General features: G+C 42.6%; 1 protein-coding gene across 1 annotated transcript in view; it reads left to right on the top strand.

Annotated features, from left to right (window-relative positions):
• The first annotated feature begins 1,134 nt into the window (after positions 1-1,134).
• Positions 1,135-20,627, top strand: part of adam28.1 (ADAM metallopeptidase domain 28, gene 1) — a 33,705-nt gene continuing 14,212 nt past the window's right edge. Inside the window, 6 exon segments of the mRNA NM_001246204.1 lie at positions 1,135-1,209; positions 9,552-9,634; positions 12,837-12,913; positions 15,446-15,524; positions 16,701-16,777; positions 19,638-19,815. Of these exon segments, the coding sequence (NP_001233133.1) occupies positions 1,155-1,209; positions 9,552-9,634; positions 12,837-12,913; positions 15,446-15,524; positions 16,701-16,777; positions 19,638-19,815 (549 nt within the window). The 5' untranslated portion in view covers positions 1,135-1,154.

Raw genomic sequence — 20,627 nt, 5'->3', positions numbered from 1 at the left:
GAAATTGGCCAGATATCGATGGGCAGGTTAAAAGATGTAGTCAGATCGGGGACCACATCGGCTCGTTGATGCGGTCCCGAACTGACTGAGCCCTTAACAGTTGTTCTAATTCGATTGTTTAGCCCAGTGTTTTTCAACCTTTTTTGGGCAAAGGCACACTTGTTTCATGAAAAAAATCACGAGGCACACCACCATTAGAAAATGTTAAAAAATTTAACTCTGTGCCCAGCAGCAGTGCCCCCCTAGTACATTGGTGCCCAGCAGCAGTGCCCCCTAGTACATTGGTGCCAAGAGCAGTGCCCCCCTAGTACATTGGTGCCCAGCAGCAGTGCCCCCCTAGTACATTGGTGCCCAGCAGCAGTGCCCCCTAGTACATTGGTGCCCAGCAGCAGTGCCCCCCTAGTACATTGGTGCCCAGCAGCAGTGCCCCCCTAGTACATTGGTGCCCAGCAGCAGTGCCCCCCTAGTACATTGGTGCCAAGAGCAGTGCCCCCCTAGTACATTGGTGCCCTGCCTACGGCACACCAGGCAACATCAGTGGTTGAAAAACGCTGGTTTAGCCCCAGGGCCAAATGACCGAATTACCCTGAATTCCCCCGATATCGCCCACCCGTAGGTGGGAATATCAGAAGATCCGCTCGCTTGGCAACCGCGCCAGGCGAGCATATCGTTAAGTATGGCCACCTTTAGTCCAGCTCAAATTGACTGCCAATTAGCCATATAATAGGTGTGCCTTTTCTGAATGGCTGGCAATCCCTAACCCCCCCCCACCCCACCCCGAGTTGTACTTTGAGTAACAGCCTGAGGGCACTCCTTGTATGTCTCATTTCCCTGGGCAGCAGCACTCACAGCCCATATACCCTCCTTTCATGAAATGTCCCACTCACAAAGTGTGTCCCAGTCTCATGCAGTGCTGTATACCTGTAGGGCTCATATTTACACGCCCCAAAGGGAGTGAAAGCCACACAGAAAAGTGTAACATTTTCCTTGAACTTCCGCCTCGGCTGCATGTTGAGTAACCTGTTTGCTCGTCAGTCAGTTGCCTATAAAGCAGCGGGCAGCTCGGCGGCAGCAATTTATAGTCGGAAAGCCCTATAGGAGATACTACTGTCACACACACGGGGGGAGTAACACTACAGTCCTCTGGATACACCATGCTGCTTCCCCTGCTGCTCCTCACTGCCGGGCTCCTGCTCCCCCAGCCTGCAGGTAAGTAAGTCTGCTCCTCTCACCGCACCCCGCTCCTGCCTGCTCTGCTTAGGGACTGTGGGCAAAGCGATGTATACGACAGCGGTTGCTAGGGGATGGTGCCAATAGGAAAACTATGTTCTGCTCTCTTTCTGTATTGGAGGATAAACTTGTACTAGGGTTTGTTAGATATATTGGGGCTCTGTAGGTACTGGACTTTACTTGCACTCTGCTGGCACTTGTATACAGGATTTACTGTCCTGAATAGTACAAAAGCACATATTAAATATATCTATATTATACACACACAAATAAGTAACATATAAACATATACAGATACTGTGGTTGCTGATCATTTGCTTAGAGGATACACATTACAGTATATACCATGCATATATATATTGATATACTGTAATTATTCTGTTTGATAACAACACCCATTCGTTATTATACAGGGGAGGTATAGTGCAACTAAATAGCTCAGAGGTTAGGGCCTCAGAATGGATCTGTGTTCGAACCGTCCAGATGATCCTATTTAAAAAAGTGAAACGGTAATAGTAAATAAATGGAAGTGTATAACTCTTTCTAACCATTTTGGGGGGGCTGAAAAGCGTTGACCTGATTTGGATCCCTTGTATAAAAAAAAAAAAGTTTAAAAAGAAGTCAGATTGGGCAGATGTGTAGATGTTACCTGGCGCTGCTGGAATTGATTTCCAGTAATCATTTATTAGTATTGTATGGAATTAACAGGAATTGTCTAGGCATAAGTATTGTTTGTGTAGCGTGTTTCTGCCAATATGTCAGATGGTTTTGAACTTTTTTCTATTGGATTGTCCAAAAAACATCATATCCAGTGGGGTTATTGACATGCTTGGGGGTATAAAAATGCATTGAAGGAACATATACAGCCTGAAGCCTCAAGTTGGATTCTCGTGGACTAAATTATATGTTTCAGTACAATATTTCTTGCACTGGGGATTTTCACTTCCTCCATTGAGACCATTGAGATGTTCTACAGATGACTTGTAAAATCTCTAAATACTATTAAATTTTTTTATAGGATCTATAGAAAATGTGCAGCAAAGGCAACCTACAGCACCCATGGGAATCTGACCAAAACTCATAAATTCTCCTTTCATGAGCAGCTTTGAAGGGATCATGGGGAAGGCCATGGGTATTTAACACAATCTTGGGAACTCGGTAGGACCTACACCTTTGTCACCTTCTTGATACTAAACACATTAGAGATTATTGACTAAATTGTCAAGAGTGCATAAATGCACCATTTGTCAATAAGCAGGCACCTATTGCTGAAGATGGAAAGATTAATGGAAGGTGGTCAGTAGCATGCAAGTGCAACTTGCACCCACTGTTTAAGGGATAACATATGGCTGGCCCATCGGCAACCACCAGTACGCCCCTTATTTGTGCTCTGTTTAATGGGTCCAAGAATAGTGTTCCTACCAGCACACATGCTAAGGGAGTCACAAGCCCTATAGTTAATATCTCCAAAATGCAGATGCCAAGATAAACAAGGACATACATATTGTAGACATTCAGCTGTTACCGAAGTAGAACTCCCATAATACCCCATTGTGGTTTAACAAGAGCTGGAGGCTAAAGATTGTCTTTCCATGTGTGTTATTAGATCCCAAGACCGTGTTTTAATTAAAGCTGGCGAAACTGTTCTCTTGAGCAATTTGGCTGATTCCTAAACATTCTCACGTACCCCTCCCTTTACCCTTAGGCCTTTGTTTTTGCATCTTGTATTTAAAAGCACAGTAATCGTTTCAATTCCATACCTGCATACCATTTAATGCCTTCTGCACATGTATTAGCCCCCCTGGAAAATAGTGACTGAAGTAAAAAAAAAAAAAACTGGGCTCACTGTTAAGTGATCCATACAATTTGGAAGTCCACCAGATGCGGCTACATATGTGGCCATATTGCACTATAGTACCACTATATTAAATATTCATTTAAAACTCCGGGAACTTGGCCCAGTCAGCATTGTAGCCTTCCAGCACTGGAATGTGCCTACAAAATGCTACAGGTGAAGTTCTACTTAGTCCAAGCTCCGCCCTATTATTATTATTATTATTATTTTTAACACAATGATTTTAGGCACCTATTCTGCATATTCCCCTTATAATATTGAGTCTAGCATTGCTACTTGCTATTCTAGTACCTGCTTTTCAAGTCTAGTTTCAGGCCAAAGGTGCAGTGTGTATGTTACTTTCCATAATTCCTAAATAAAACGTGAAATCCCATTTAATGTGGAATATGTGTCAACACAGCATCTAAACTACATGTGAAAAGTTGCAGCCTATAGTGCATTCTGTAGGTTTTAAGTATCCATAAGAGCCGTGGTACGTGGTACATTTTATTGCCTGCGCTTAATCTACTCTGGTGAAAAACTTCAGAAAATATCTTTGCATTGGTGTCAGTGTGAATTCCCAGTGGTAAAACCTTTGAATGGCATAAGTGCCGAAAAATACAGGGGAAGGCAACTTCCAGTGCTTACATTCCGTATTCCATTACCCTAATCAAAGCATATCTCTGAGCATTCAGAAAACATAAATCAGAACCTAAGGAGGTTGGTGCAGTGACCAGGTGACAACCAAAGAGACGCAATCAGGCATTGCATTTCCTGCGCTGGCGAGATGATGCAATCTGTTGCCTTCTGTCCTGTCTGTAGAATGCACTGACAAGCACGGACACACCCATTGGTGCACAACAAGGCAAATTTTGCCAAAAAAATTTATACTTTAGCACCAACGAAAAAACAAACGTGAACCTGGCCTTATAACTCTTGAAATAGAAAAAAAAATATGTTAGGAACTGAAAATTCCTTAGCTGTAATATAAATGAGACTTGCTTTGCTTTGAGTAGTGTTGAGCTAAGTAGCTGCCATGGCCAGCATGGTGGTGCTGAAAGATGTGTCCTCATATTCCCTCTAGCAAAGCAGGACTGTCTAACTCAAGCCCGGACTGGCAATCTGTGCATTCTGGCAAATGCCAGAGGGGCTGCTGTAAGATGCCACAGACAGTCACTATTTATTGGGCTGGTGGGGGGCTGTTTGGGCCTCTGTGTACTTGAAATTCCAGGACCTTTTTTAAATTCCAGTCCAGGGCTGGTCTAATTGGATGTCTAGAGGATGTTTGTGACCATAATAATGTATTATGTACAAAGCCAGGCCAGGGGAGCCATATGCTTTACATAGCATCATCATTCCAATGTGATCTAAGCATGATATGGAACATAATTTGCCCTACTTAAGGTTACCATACACGGGCCGATTCTAGCTGCCAATATAGGTCCTTTAGACTGATTCAGCAGTTTATCTTCCCGTGTATGAGCTGGAACAATGGACCTGCCCGAGCGACATCTGGCCTTAAATTGGCCAGATCTCGACTGGACATGTTTGATTTTTCCTTTAGATCAGGGACCGCATAAGTCCCCGAACTGTCGGTACCTATACCCTGGGGCCAAACGACCAAATTAGCCCAATATCGCCCACCCCTGGGTGGGAATATCAGGAGAAGTTCTGCTCACTTGTCGAGGATCTTACTGTGTATGGCCACCTTTAGACTTTGAGCCCTACGGGCAGGGACCTCCTTCCTATTGTGTCTCATACCACATAGCACTGAGGGTGAAGACACACAGAGCTACTTATAGCAGGTGCCTGTCACACTGCTAAAATAGACAATGCTGATCATTTACTGATAAATGTCTCTACATGTCTACAGGCAATTCTCAGTATTGTCTGTGGCAGGGTATTTTCTGTGTATCTTTACCCTAAATCTCTGTGTATTTATACTTATTTATTGTATTTATTATAATGCTTGTCCTTCCGTTGTGTACATTGTAAGATTGGACAGCGCTGGTTATCCTTGTGGCACTTTATAAATAAAGTTATACATACACAAATAGAGGACTTAGACAGTATTGCTATAGATCCCTGTTTCTTACCCTTAGGTCCTGCCATGACATTGCTCGACATCATACTTCAATATTAAAGGGGGATATATAACCCCTTTTTGAAATTAGCTCAGTTAGTTAATCATGTAGAAAAGGTGCATAGTATAGCTCAACAGTATCTTAACTTTGATTTCACAGATTGAAATAAGCCATGATAGTCTGCCTGTGCTGCACAGTGTGATCCAACCACCATCTCACCTTATTCCACTGTGAAGTGATGCATTTGGGGCTTGAAGTTTCTCTGCTTTCCATAGTTGGTGTACAGCCATTAGAAAGCAGAGGGCCTTCAAGTCCCAGAATCCATGACTTTAGAACGGAACAAGGTGATGAAGGGGTTGTATGACACTGTGAGTTGGGGGAATGGTTTGTACTGATATCATGGTTTTCTTTCAATCTGTGAAATCAGGTATCTTGTAATAAAAATTATATTTCAAAGTTAAGGTAATGTTAATGCACCTTTTTTACACAAACCCAACCAAATTAGTTTATGTCAAAAAGGGGGTACATTTTGTCTTTAACAAAAATGTAAGCATACTGTGTTGCAGTCTAACAGCATCTGACTGTAGACTAAAAAGTCAAGCCTACCTGCACAATTTCTCCGATTTCCCTTCTTTTTTGTATATTATGTTTGCTAAGGCCAGATGTTTGCTCTAGTAGCCACATACTGACCAAAGTGATGATCTCCAGGCATGCTGTACATGTGTACATGGCATATAATTATGTGTGTGTGTGTGTGTATATATATATATATATATATATATATATATATATATATATATATATATATATATATATATATATATATATATATATATATATATATATATATATATATACAGTCCAACATAGACAGGTGCACACCTTTTTCAAAAGGTCTTAGAAGGAGACCGAAACGTCGACCTAGTTTTATGGAACAATAAAGGTCATTTTTTTTAAATGATCACGGTGTGCACCTGTCTATGTTGGACTGTGTGTGAATATGCCGTGTAGGTAGCACCCGGGTCCTTTGACTGATGATTCGTGGGAGTGCTGAAATCTTTTGGATTTTTATATATATATATATATATACACTGAGTTCTGTTTCTCTCATATATGAGAAAATACAAATCACTTCTTCACTTGTTTTTAACTTGTTTGTTTGCCAAAATGCACTAATACCTGAAGTAATCCCAGTGTTTTCTGAGGTAACTGAGGTAATTTTTATTTTTCATTACTGTAAGGAACAGTGCTGTCATTATAAATTGTCCAAAAAGGGAAATAATTTGTATTTTGATGCTTCACTTTGTTCTTATCAAACTCTTATCAAATGGTATTGCCTGTGTGTGGCAATAGCTGGTATCATGACGTGTGACACGCTGTGATGTCACTTCCTCTTAAATAACGATTGCACACCATGATAGTGACACACAAATCTATCCCTCTTCATATGCAAGCTGGGGTTGAAATTTCACTTTGCTTTGCTCACTGCACTTGTGGATGTAAATAAGCCTTAAAGGAACATTGTCATGGGAAAACATGTTTTTTTTCAAAACGCATCAGTTAATAGAGCTTCTCCAGCAGAATCCTGCATTGTAATCTGTTTTTCAAAAACACAAACAGAATTTTTTTTTAATGAATTTTGAAATTTCATATGGGGCTAGCCATATTCTTCATTTCCCAGGGTGCCACACTTTATGCTGCGCTGCAAGTTGGAGTGATATCCCCCCTCCCAGCAGCTGATCAGCAGAACAATGGCAAGGGAGCAAGATAGCAGCTCCCAGTAGGTATCAGAATAGCACTCAATAGTAAGAAATCCAAGTCCGGCTTGGGACTCCTCCAGTTACATGGGAGTAGGAGAAACAATATGTTACCTGAAAGCAGTTCTAATGTGTAGGGCTGGCTCCTTCTGAAAGCTCAGACTCAGGCACAATGCACTGAGATGGCGCCTACACAATACACAATATTCCAGCTATAAAAATACATTTGTTGGTTCAAGAATACAATTTTAAATGGCAGAGTGAATTATTTGCTATGTAAACAGTGTCATTTAGAAATAAAAAGTACCATAAAAATCATGACAGTATCTCTTTTTTTGTTTCTGCATGAAAGCAATGTAAAATGCTGTGTAAACTGAAGTTGTTTTGGAAAATATATTTTTATTGCCCAGGGCAATCTATTTCCTGGTACTGGTTCCTAGTGTGACTATTTCTATTTGTTTTTAAAACAACAGAAGCCCTCTTGTGCTTTATGGCAGGGATGCTAAATATATTCCCAGGATCAAAGCCACTGTCCCAATTAATAGGGATAAATGACACTTTATCTGAATGTCTCATAAACATGTCTTTGCCAGATTGAGAGTGAGTGTGGATCTGACAGACTGAGAGTGAGTGTTGATCTGGGCCCTGACATTGCCAGACTGAGAGTGAGTGTGGATCTGGGCCCTGACATTGCCAGACTGAGAGTGAGTGTGGATCTGGGTCCTGACATTGCCAGACTGAGAGTGAGTGTTGATCTGGGTCCTGACATTGCCAGACTGAGAGTGAGTGTTGATCTGGGCCCTGACATTGCCAGACTGAGAGTGAGTGTTGATCTGGGCCCTGACATTGCCAGACTGAGAGTGAGTGTTGATCTGGGTCCTGACTTTGCCAGACTGAGAGTGAGCGTGGATCTGGGCCCTGACATTGCCAGACTGAGAGTGAGTGTTGATCTGGGCCCTGACATTGCCAGACTGAGAGTGAGTGTTGATCTGGGTCCTGACTTTGCCAGACTGAGAGTGAGCGTGGATCTGGGCCCTGACATTGCCAGACTGAGAGTGCAGGTGGATCTGGGCCCTGACATTGCCAGACTGAGAGTGCAGATGGATCTGGGCCCTGACATTGCCAGACTGAGAGTGAGAGTTGATCAGGGTCCTGACTTTGCCAGACTGAGAGTAAGTGTGGATCTGGGTCCTGACATTGCCAGACTGAGAGTGAGTGTGGATCTGGGTCCTGACATTGCCAGACTGAGAGTGAGTGTTGATCTGGGCCCTGACATTGCCAGACTGAGAGTGAGTGTGGATCTGGGCCCTGACATTGCCAGACTGAGAGTGAGTGTTGATCTGGGCCCTGACATTGCCAGACTGAGAGTGAGTGTGGATCTGGGTCCTGACATTGCCAGACTGAGAGTGAGTGTTGATCTGGGCCCTGACTTTGCCAGACTGAGAGTAAGTGTGGATCTGGGTCCTGACATTGCCAGACTGAGAGTGAGTGTTGATCTGGGTCCTGACATTGCCAGACTGAGAGTGCAGGTGGATCTGGGCCCTGACATTGCCAGACTAAGAGTGAGTGTTGATCTGGGTCCTGGCTTTGCCAGACTGAGAGTGTGGGTGGATCTGGGTCCTGACATTGCCAGACTGAGAGTGACTGTGGATCTGGGTCCTGGCTTTGCCAGACTGAGAATGCGGGTGGATCTGGGTCCTGACATTGCCAGACTGAGAGTGCGAGTGGATCCGGGCCCTGACATTGCCAGACTGAGAGTGCGGTGGATCTGGGTCCTGACATTGCCAGACTGAGAGTGAGTGTGGATCTGGGTCCTGATATTGCCAGACTGAGAGTGAGTGTGGATCCGGGCCCTGACATTGCCAGACTGAGAGTGCGGTGGATCTGGGTCCTGACATTGCCAGACTGAGAGTGAGTGTGGATCTGGGTCCTGGCTTTGCCAGACTGAGAGTGAGTGTGGATCTGGGTCCTGACATTGCCAGACTGAGAGTGAGTGTGGATCTGGGTCCTGACATTGCCAGACTGAGAGTGAGTGTGGATCTGGGTCCTGGCTTTGCCAGACTGAGAGTGCGGGTGGATCTGGGCCCTGACATTGCCAGACTGAGAGTGAGTGTGGATCTGGGCCCTGACATTGCCAGACTGAGAGTGAGTGTGGATCTGGGTCCTGACATTGCCAGACTGAGAGTGAGTGTGGATCTGGGTCCTGACATTGCCAGACTGAGAGTGAGTGTGGATCTGGGCCCTGACATTGCCAGACTGAGAGTGAGTGTGGATCTGGGCCCTGACATTGCCAGACTGAGAGTGAGTGTGGATCTGGGTCCTGACATTGCCAGACTGAGAGTGAGTGTTGATCTGGGCCCTGACATTGCCAGACTGAGAGTGAGTGTGGATCTGGGTCCTGACATTGCCAGACTGAGAGTGAGTGTTGATCTGGGTCCTGACATTGCCAGACTGAGAGTGCGGGTGGATCTGGGGTCTGACATTGCCAGACTGATCTGGGTCCTAATATGATCTGACTATCCATACCATCGATATTAAACCTCTATCTTACACTTTTTACTTGCTGCCTCATAAACACACTTTATTGTTGTACCATTTGCCTTCAAAATTGTCTCATTCTAATTGCTGTTTTTCACTCACTTTCAGCCTCTCAAAAGTTAACTATTGACCCATATTATGAAGTTGTATTCCCAAAGAAGATTCATGCCCAGCACAAGAGAGATGTTCAGGTATGTTCCCTTCCTGCTGTTTGACCGAGGTTCTCTTAATTCTTACACAGCATTAGCAATGTAATAAAAGTCACAATGTTTTTACTAGGTCTAGTAATCCAAATAACCAATTGGATATTTGTTTTCAGACAAGTAAATAGTTTTTGTTACTCGCTGATTGGTTGATGTGGCTTATCTAGGCAATTGTACCTATGATTTTATATGATTAAGGTTTCCTACTAACTTTGCTAAAGAGTGAACATAGTAATATAATCCTTGGTATATACAAAACTTTTAGTTCCCTTGGTAATGTAGTAATACTTGTGCCCTGGTATTGCTATGGAACTGTTGTTATCATGTTTTGTGTTGTCACTGACTGGGGATTGGCAAAATTGTAGTTCTACAAAATCAGGTTGCCACTACACCTTTCATATGTAAAAAAAAATACCCATAGAAGTATTCCTGCTGACCAGGTATGTGCATGGCATGAATCCTAAAAGTGTATTTGCTTTCTGTGTTTATAAGAACCTATAGCAAAGGAAATCATTACATCACTTGGCAAAGCAGGACCACATAAGCTTTAGGGAGTTTTCCTAAGCGCAAGATTATAGAGCAGGTTCTTCTGGTTAGTGGGTTTCAAGGACAAGAAAAGGCCAGATTTACAAAAGGGAGGGCAGTATACTTGGGGAAAAACTATTCTGTTTACCTTTCCCAAGAGGACATTTTTTGGGCAGCAGTTCACTGGTCAACTGTTGCTGCAAGTGGAAAGAGCTTGGATATTTTTGTTATATTTAAACACCCATAGCATCTACAACAGCAAACTAGGCTTCACATCAGAATGTATCTTGATCCGCATATGGGCTTTGGCTAGGATTGCTACAACATTTTGTTTTCCACCTGCATTCGGCGCTTACATGCACCTTTGTCAGTACGGGATATTAAAAAAGAATGGGCTGCATTTTGCCCTGAACTCCCATGCGCAAAATGCCTGCCAGTGCATATGAGCCCTAATCAGTTCAGTCTGCAGCATGCATCTTAGTTAATTGCTAATTACCCATGTAGCATGTGAATTCAATATGTGGCCAGTATTAAAGGTGAGAGGTGGCAACCCTAGGTGTGGCATGCAGCAGTCACGCTGCCTCTTCTAGATTGTGCTATTTTCTTTACCTGTCCCACAAGCCTTCAGTTTGCTCCCCTGAGGTGGAGAGGCAGGTACAGAATTACATGTTGAGAACGTATGCAATAGGACAATGTGAGCCGCCAAACTTGATGACATAGGTTTGACATCATTAAATACAGATATAAATGGGGCATTTTTATGTAAAAATCGCTCATTGCGATCAACATGCCTTTATAGCTGTGTAAGGGCAAATTTAATGATTTATTGCCCACTGCAGATAAGAAATACAAACGTGACCATTCAAAGTCTTCCCTACCGAAACTTCCCTACTCAGAAGACTTGAACAAAACAGCAAATTGTTGATTAACGTGGTATTCACTTTCAAGTTAACTTTTAGGGGCACATTCATGAAAACGGGAGTTCGAATCCCGAATGGGATAAATTCGGATTGGATACGATAATTTCTTAAGATCGTAAATATCACAAATATACTTATGAAAAAACTCTGCAGCTCCAACCCGGCCCAAGGAAAGTCTCCCATAGGGCTCAATGGCACTCTGCAGCTCCAACCCGGCCCAAGGAAAGTCTCCCATAGGGCTCAATGGCACTCTGCAGCTCCAACCCGGCCCAAGGAAAGTCTCCCATAGGGCTCAATGGCACTCTGCAGCTCCAACCCGGCCCAAGGAAAGCCTCCCATAGGGCTCAATGGCACTCTGCAGCTCCAACCTAGCCCAAGTAAAGTCTCCCATAGGGCTCAATGGCACTCAGCAGCTCCAACCCGGCCCAAGGAAAGTCTCCCATAGGGCTCAATGGCACTCTGCAGCTCCAACCCGGCCCAAGGAAAGTCTCCCATAGGGCTCAATGGCACTCTGCATCTCCAACCCGGCCCAAGGAAAGCCTCCCATAGGGCTCAATGGCACTCTGCAGCTCAAACCCGGCCCAAGGAAAGTCTCCCATAGGGCTCAATGGCACTCTGCAGCTCCAACTCGGCCCAAGGAAAGTCTCCCCTAGGGCTCAATGGCACTCTGCAGCTCCAACCCGGCCCAAGGAAAGTCTCCCATAGGGCTCAATGGCACTCTGCAGCTCCAACCCGGCCCAAGGAAAGTCTCCCATAGGGCTCAATGGCACTCTGCAGCTCCAACCTGGCCCAAGGAAAGTCTCCCATAGGGGTCAATGGCACTCTGCAGCTCCAACCTGGCCCAAGGAAAGTCTCTCGTAGGGCTCAATGGCACTCTGCAGCTCCAACCTGGCCCAAGGAAAGTCACGATAACGAAGCTTGAATGAATCTGAAACATTTGAACTCGGAACGACAATATGATTTTGTTGCACAAATTTTGTCGCAAAGTACGAAAAAGTAGTGAAAAATACGAAAAAAGCCGCGCAAGGTATGAAAAAGTCGCTGAAAATATGACAAGCGAACGCTCGGAGCATTCGTGGATTAATAAATCTCCAACTTAGTATGTTATAGAATGGTCAATTCTTGGCACGTTTTCAATTGGTCTACGTTTTTTATTTTTTATAGTTTTTAAATTATTTGCCTCCTTCTTATGACTCCAGCGTTCAAATATGGGTCACTGCCCACAACAGCCAAATAAACCTGTTCCTCTGTAAAGCTACAACTTTATTGTTACTTTTTATTACTTATCTATTCAGGCCCTCTCCTATTTATATGCAAATCACTGCTTGGTTGTTAGGGTAATTTGCCACTAAACAAAAAACTAAATAATCCAAAAACCACCATTAATAAAAAAATGAAAACCAGAAAATCACTATCTACATCATTCTCTACACCAGAAAATCAATCTCTACATAATTAAAAGGTGAACAAACCCCTTTAAGCAGAATAATGCTTCAAATCCTATAAAGCCAATGGCTGCTCCCATTCCTTTCTGTACTGGCAGGTGTTCTATCAGCCTGTGTGTAGACAGAGTGGATGTTTGTTTTCCTGACCCAGCAAGCAGTTTGTTGGCCATATAATGATGACTTTCCATAACAATATACAGTCGGGGCTCCACCAGATGTTTCAACAGTTTTACCTTTTCTTTTATCTTTCCAGTTTCATTTAATCAACTGTTTTCTAATTCTTTCCCTTTGTTACCCCAGGGCATGTATCCTGAAGTGGTGCAATATGGCATACACATGGGAGGGAAGCATCTGATCTTACACCTAGAGAAGAATGAGTGAGTAATATGTTTGTGCCTGTCTCTCTTATCATACATCACGTGCTTCAGTTTCACTTGCTAAGCTATTGTAATACTCCTGATATTGGTGCAAAGCTGAAACGCAACATTCTTTTATTAGTAGGTGATTTTGCTGCATGAAAAAACTCAGAAAAAGGGGATCAGGTTAAAGGAACAGTAACTCCAAAAAATGAAAGAGATTTAAAGTAATAAAAATATACTGCACTGTTGCCCTGCACTGGTAAAACTGGTGTGTTTGCTACAGTAACACTACTATAATTTATATAATAAGCTGCAGTGTAGCCACGGGGGCAGCCATTCAAGCTGGAAAAAAGGAGAAAAGGCACAGGTTACATAGCAGATAACGGATAAGTTCTGTAGAATACAATAGTGTTTTATCTGTTATCTGCTAAGTGCCTGTGCCTTTTCTCCTTTGAATGGCTGCCTCCATGGCTACATAGCAGCTTATTTATATAAATTATAGTAGACTTTCTGAAGTAAACACACAACTTTTACCAGTGCAGGCCAGCAGCACATTATATTTTAGTTACTTTTATACACTTTCAGTTTTTGGTGTTACTGTTCCTTTAAAGCACTGGCTATAGAAAAAAACAGGTTTTCCCAGTGACATAGATGTTGCACAACAATGTAGATCTCCACCATGTATTTTATATGTAACTGCTATTAAACGTAGTATCTGTCTGGCTGTTTATATTTTCTGCACTGCTTGTTCTGACTCCACAGAGCTGGAAGAGAATGGACTTGTTTCAGAGTCAGAACCAGAGACCTGGAAGGGGTAAAAAAAATATTACTTTTAATAGCAATTACATTTAATGTGTGTGTGCGTGAGATACTGTCAGTATAAAGTCTCTCCCAAGTTCTGCTTAACGGGATTATTTTACTTTTTGTGAAGCTCTTATGTAGGTAATCAGCAAGCCAAAGGCAGACAGACGGCACATGAAAGCTGTTTGTTTAGGCAGACCTATATGCTAAGCTGCTTGTGTGCACAGCTCATTTAGTGGTGACTGTTACGGTTGAATATGGCACAGACAGATTACCCAACCTTCTCTTGATACATCCATGTGGGACTTTGTAGAATCGTATATTGAAAGGTGCCCATAAGTATGGGGCACGCAATGGTAGTCCATGCACCAAGTTTTCCATGTAGTCTGATCAATCAATCTAGTATGCTTTGGTGTGTCTGTGAGCCCCACCCCTTGCCTTGCCATTTGGCCAGATGATCTCTGGGGTAACTGTGCCATATATTACTCTCCAAAATAGAAAATCATGCCAATCAGTCATCTAAATTGGCACATGATATGGGTCATAGGTCAGGTGACGGGCCATATTTCCCCTGATCAATCTACTTTATCAGCCATGGTCAGCTTGAATGCAATTTGGTCAACTTATGTTGAAATCCTGGTGATTACCTGATGGATCATATGATATATTTAGTAGATCCTCCCTTTCGGTGTAAAAGTCAGATCTAATATTTGACTGCCCAATTCTAGGAGGTGAGTATTTTGCAGATGCAAAAAATCACCCAGTTCTCCAGTCACTGAAGAAATGCCTATATACAGTCATACGCCAAGGGAGTTCATAAGCTTATTGGCCATTCTGATTTTCATAAATTAAAGCTCCATCCAGATGAATAAAATGAAATACTAAGGGGCAGATTTACCAAAATGTGAGTTTAAAAATGTGACCTTAATACATAAAAAACTCACCCATATTGTGTTCATTTGATAAATGGTGAGTTCTAACTTAAACCTATAGATAAACATACTTCTGAAAATCCCATAGGAATGAATAGAATGTGGGTGCGTTTTTATGTATTAAGCGCTAAACTCACATTTTTGATATATCTGCCCCTAGATTGTATTAGCTCTTCTAAACTGTGGCAGTGAGCTGAGCATTCTGGGAGTTATAGTTCACCCCAGCTTGCAACAGATTGAACTGCACAGCTGCATATGATTCTATCCAGGAAACACTTTATATTTAGATAATATGTCAATTCCAACCCCCAGGAAGCCCTGCAAACCATATGAAAGAAGCTGTATTGACTCCTACACTGCAGGAGGTAAATTGCGGAGGCTGCAGGCTCACAGGGAATAAAGTCCAGATTTACAGTAGATTACAGTGAGAAAGCTTGTTTTGTTAGTGCCATTCAGAGCCCTGGCACACATTATAATTCTCATTGTTGGCTTTGCATTTAACTCATTAATTGCTGCTTTGCTTATATTTATGTTTCCAGCATTGGGTCTGGCCTTTCCTATGATAGATAGTGAGGCTTGTGGGCAATTTGGGCCATATCTCTAACATCCCAATAAAGCTTTATTGATATGTATAGCACTGTTGTAATGCCAACCTAGTAGGGTAATGTTAAACAGCCCCTGGCAGACAAAACCTGCTGTGTGACATTAGAGAAGCAGCTTGCCTAAAGCTTTAGATCCTGGATATAACAATATTGGGTGTTGTGCAAATGCTTTTTACAGACTAGAGCTTAGAACATTCTTGTGTTGTTTCCTGCAGAGACCTGCTGTCTGCAAACTACACTGAGACTTACTACCTGTCAGATGGGACACCAGTAACAACCAGCCCTAAAATTCAGGTAAAGGGTGGGGTAACCACTGAGTCACTGGGCAGGGGTGTTGCTGTGTAGAATATGGCACTGGGATAAGTCTGAGGGCAAGGAAACTATATTGCTAATATAACACTTTAAGGGCTCTGGTACACAGGGAGATTAGTCGCCCACGACTAATCTCCCCTATATGACATCCCACTGGCAAAACTGTAAATCTCCGGTGGGATTGCATAAGCGGCGGCTCAATCGCCCCGTCGGCAACTAATCTCCCCGTGTACCAGAGCCCTTAAAAAGTTATATCGGGGATGTCATATCGGGGAGATTTTAACTAATCTCCCTCGTGTGCCAGAGCCCTAAACGGATACTGTCATTATTTTTATGGTATACTTTTTATTTCTAAATTACAATGTTTACATAATAAATAATTCACTCTACCATTTAACATTTTATTCTTGAACCAACAAATGTATTTTTAGCAGTAATATTGGTGTGTAGGCGCCATCTCAGTGCATTGTGCCTGAGTCTGAGCTTTCAGAAGGAGCCAGCGCTACACATTAGAACTGCTTTCAGCTAACCTATTGTTTCTCCTACTCCCATGTAACTGGAGGAGTCCCAAGCCGGACTTGGATTTCTTACTATTGAGTGCTATTCTGATACCTACTGGGAGCTGCTATCTTGCTCCCTTCCCATTGTTTTGCTGATTGGCTGCTGGGTTGGGGGTGATATCACTCCAACTTGCAGCTCAGCAGTAAAGTGTTACTCAGAGCACAGGTCACATGGCTGGGGCAACCTGAGAAATGAATTAAATATAAAAAAATCTGTTTGTGTTTTTGAATAACAGATTTCAATGCAGGATTCTGCTGGAGAAGATCTATTGGCTGATGCATTTTGAAAAAACATGTATTCTATGACAGTGTTCCTTTAATATACAGTCCTTCACAGGTTATAACTATAGAAGAATCAGACCCTGCAGCTGTAGGGGGATGGGGTCACTAAATAAGTTCAGTATATGTTTATGTAAAACATCCTATTCCCAAAGTTTAGGGGGCCCAGTAACTTCTAGTAACACCACTGGCACAGCCCTCATAATAGAGCTAGTAGTGTAGAAATAACTGTCTCAAAGATTAGAACATGATATACTGGTGGTCTATGTCCTTATAAGCAGATACTGATTTTTTAAATAATGGTTTTTAACCTTTGCAGAATCACTGCTACTATCAAGGGAATGTGAAGAATGATAATGGGTCCCTGGCGAGCATTAGTACATGCAGTGGGCTAAGGTAAGATGGCGCTGGTTTCACCTACAGGCTGCGCAGTATGGAAGCTGAAAGTGGTACAAGTTTCCATGTTCAACCCCAGGGCCTGGAATAAAGTAAATAAATAAAAAATGACAATACATCTATTGACTGGAAAAAAAATTAAAGTTGAACTCTTTATACAAACAAAGTATTACCCCAGGAAATCTGGGTTCTCAGGCTAACATAGACTTGCAGTCAGAATGCACTGGAGTTAAAATAGGATATTTGTGAATATACAGTTTACTGTAAACAGAGTTTCTTAACTGAATTCACATATACAACAGATTCTTGAAGCTAGTAACCACACTACGTCTTTTACATACAGTGGGAAAGTGTCTTACCACTAAACTGACAGTACAAACTAGGGCTAATGTCACATTTGGCATTTTCATCACCAGGGCAAAAATGTAACTTTTCCCATTGACTTCAGGGGTGACATGTCACTGCACATGGGGAAAGTGGGTTCCTACTGCCCTTTGTGCACTGCTGTATGACCGTAAAGTGAGTGGCATAAGGCTTAGGCCTTACAGGTCCCCCTTCGAGTGACATGTGACTGGCCCTATGGCTGATCTAAGCTCTTGGACTGTGATTGGATCATACTAGGTGCCCTTGCAGTGCAGTCAGCTGTGGCCCATATATATATGGCCTTATGCCATTTTCTGCTTACCAGTCTAGGGCTGACCTCCCCAACAGGGAAAGGACAGGGCAATACAAGTTAAGGGGCGCCTAATCTGTAGGTACATTGACTGCCTCTAGCTTACCGCTAACTGGGCAGCCTTCCAGTATTATCAGGGGTTCTATCTTCTCTAAAACAGGTCATGCTGATGTGCTTTCAGTAGGCTGTGCCCAACTCAACCAAATGCTTGGATGTAATAATCCATACTCATCATCAGCCGTAGGACAAGGATTTGATGCCTGGCACTGTTTATTTCTATATGGGAAGCAATATGGAACAAGTTGCGCAGCACAGACAATATTAACTCTACACCTCTCCCCTCTCTTCTAATTACATATAATTGCCCTAATGGCAGCAGCATTTTTAAGTCCTCTCGTGTTGTTTTAATACTTAACTGCTGTTTATTGTTCTACTAACACGTTGATGAACAATTGATCCCTGTGTAAATTCCAGTGTTTATTCTTGCACAATCTCACCCCCATGCTCTGCATAAAGCATCTCTTCTGCCAAAGTTAGTTCTGCTGCTACAGCCTTCAGTCTTATTATATACCAAATTATAACTTGGGGAGGATGGAAAACTTACAGGGGTCATTTATCAACAGAGGGCAAATATGCCAATGGGCAGTAGCCCATAGCAACCAATCAGTGATTGCCTTTTTTCAGCCAGCTGCGGGTGAAGCAATAAATTCAACAATTTTATTGGTTGCCATGGGTTACTACCCATGGGCAGATTTGCCCATTGTTGATAAATGACCTTTACTGTATGTGCATGTTTCCAACAAGAAAACTCCTAGTATTAGCCAGTATTTTACTTCCAAAAGTTTAACCAGTTAAGGCTTCCTGGTTGCTATAGGTTACTAATATTTAAGAAAAAATTGCCATAGACGTCACTGCCAACATAATGGCTCCCGTCCATTTGTAAAAATGCATATAAGGATTGTTAAGCAATAGAGGGACTGTTGATGGAGATGTAAACTGTTAGGGCAGGGATTTACTCAGCAGGCCTCAGAAACAGGTCAGCAATATATATAAAATATATATGTAAAATATTTAGCTTTTGCTAAGTTTATACTGGCTATAGAACATCATGCACCTGTCAGTTGTTATAAATAGTAAAAAGATCTGTAATATTTACGCTTATGCAAAGCATACTGAATGAATATAGCCTTGTGTGATAGGGAAGTGTTAGCTCCTGGACTTTGGGTTTAGCCTCGCAACTGTTAATTCCACAATTGTATTAACCAATCATAAAAAATGGTACTTGCGTATTTTAATCAAGGTCAAAGGAGCTGTTTAGCTAATGTATGTAATAAAAAATATGTTGATGATGTTTGTGTTAGGCTATAAGCAGCAGACAATATGTCCAAAGCTACTGAATGCTATGCTGGTATTCTGAGCTTGGTGCACCGGATCAGTACCGTTCCTTCTCTGATCGAGCATTAGGAGGGTCTCCATGTGTGGTGATTTCCAAAAAATTCAACCAGACTTTAGAAAACCCTAAAAACTAATACATATATAATTGCTCATAACCCTCTTTTATGTACTCTTGCAACTGTCATCATTTTTTTTTCTAGTTCAAGATATCAGTTTTAGGCTGCTAATATAATCCATTTCAAACATCGGTGCCACTAGATCTTAGCCAACAGGCTACAGTCAGAAGAAAATTGAGCTAGCATGACTGCCCGCCTACCGAGTGGGCAGCTTATTGGCCCATGTATGGGTCCTTAAATCAGCCCCATTTCAACTGGCCAAGTTTGATATTCCTGTAGGAGCCAGGACTCCATCAACTCATTGATGTAGTCTATTCCTCAAAGCCCTTGTCATGATCCAATTTTTGGCCTGGGGCCAAACGATCAGATCAGCCTATGGCCCAGCTTAAAGTGACCAGGGAAAGAGCCACTCGTTTGGTATATCTTCAGCTGTATGCCTAGCTTTAGTCAGAGGAGAAAAGCCTTGTGAGGCAGTGACAGACTGTACAATTGATGTATCCCTCCCAAAATAACTTTGTGGGTGCACCACAGCAAACCAACAACTTTTTTCAGGGGAAAATAAAAGCAAGAATTGTCCAGGTTATAAACATTGCTCTCTCCTGCCTGAAACAAATACAATGAGATATTTCTTTATGGCCATCAATGGAGAATGACAGGATTTCTGCTCTCTTCATAGAGGCCTCATCCAGACTGAAGGCCAAATGTATCTAATTGAGCCTCTGAAAGACACAGACAGCGAGTCCCATGCTGTGTATGAGGCCCAGATGGAGACACCCAAAACTTGTGGTGTGGACAATACAACATATAGAGAGGAAATTGTTGTCAAGAAATCTCGTTCCGGAAGCTCTGCTGAGGTAAGGCAGCCACCTAACATTAGGCTTATTGGGGAGTTATAAAGGAGTACTGGTATAATTCTGTATAATATTTTGTACTGGTAAGCCTTCTTGTCTCATTCTGCTGATAAATCTAATAGGACATTAGTAACAGAAACAATGACATGCACTAGAGATTGGGAAACAGAACATATACATATGGCGGGTATATATAGGTGGCAATACCATTCTAATCTGATTTGATATCATTCTAATCCAAACCCATTACAATGAAGGGAGATAAGAGCTGTTGGATTGAGGAGTGCATCAATGAGCCGATGTGGTCCTCGATCTAACAGGAAAATCAAGCCTGCCCTATTGACATCTGCAGGAATCCTGTGGGGACCTCTAAACACATCTTAAGGTCCCCATACACCATAAGATCCGCTCGTTTGGCGATGTTGCCAAGTGAGCGGATCTTCTCCCGATATCCCCACCTATGGGTGGGCGATATCAGGAGAATCCAGGGTAATTTGATCGTTTGGCCCCAGGGCAGGTAGGTATAGGAAAAGTCCATCCGGGGACCGCATCGGCTCGTTCCTATAACTAGATTTTCTAACCTGCCCGATCGAGATCTGGCCGATTTTAGGCCAGATATCGGTCGGGCAGGCCCATCGGGAGTGCCCATACACAGGCCGATTAGCTGCCGAATCGGTCCAAGAGATCGATATCGGCAGCTACTATCGGCCCGTGTATGGGGACCTTTAGATGGATGGTGGATTAGACCATTTAAATACAAAAAGAAAACCTTTTTCATGTGTTGATTTTATTTTTCTGGCAGTGTATATTCATTT

This window comes from Xenopus tropicalis, chromosome 3 (genome assembly GCF_000004195.4).
Source record: "Xenopus tropicalis strain Nigerian chromosome 3, UCB_Xtro_10.0, whole genome shotgun sequence".
Taxonomy (NCBI): domain Eukaryota; kingdom Metazoa; phylum Chordata; class Amphibia; order Anura; family Pipidae; genus Xenopus; species Xenopus tropicalis.
The sequence above is the reverse complement of the archived record's forward strand: the minus strand, read 5'-3'. Positions and strand labels throughout refer to the sequence as shown.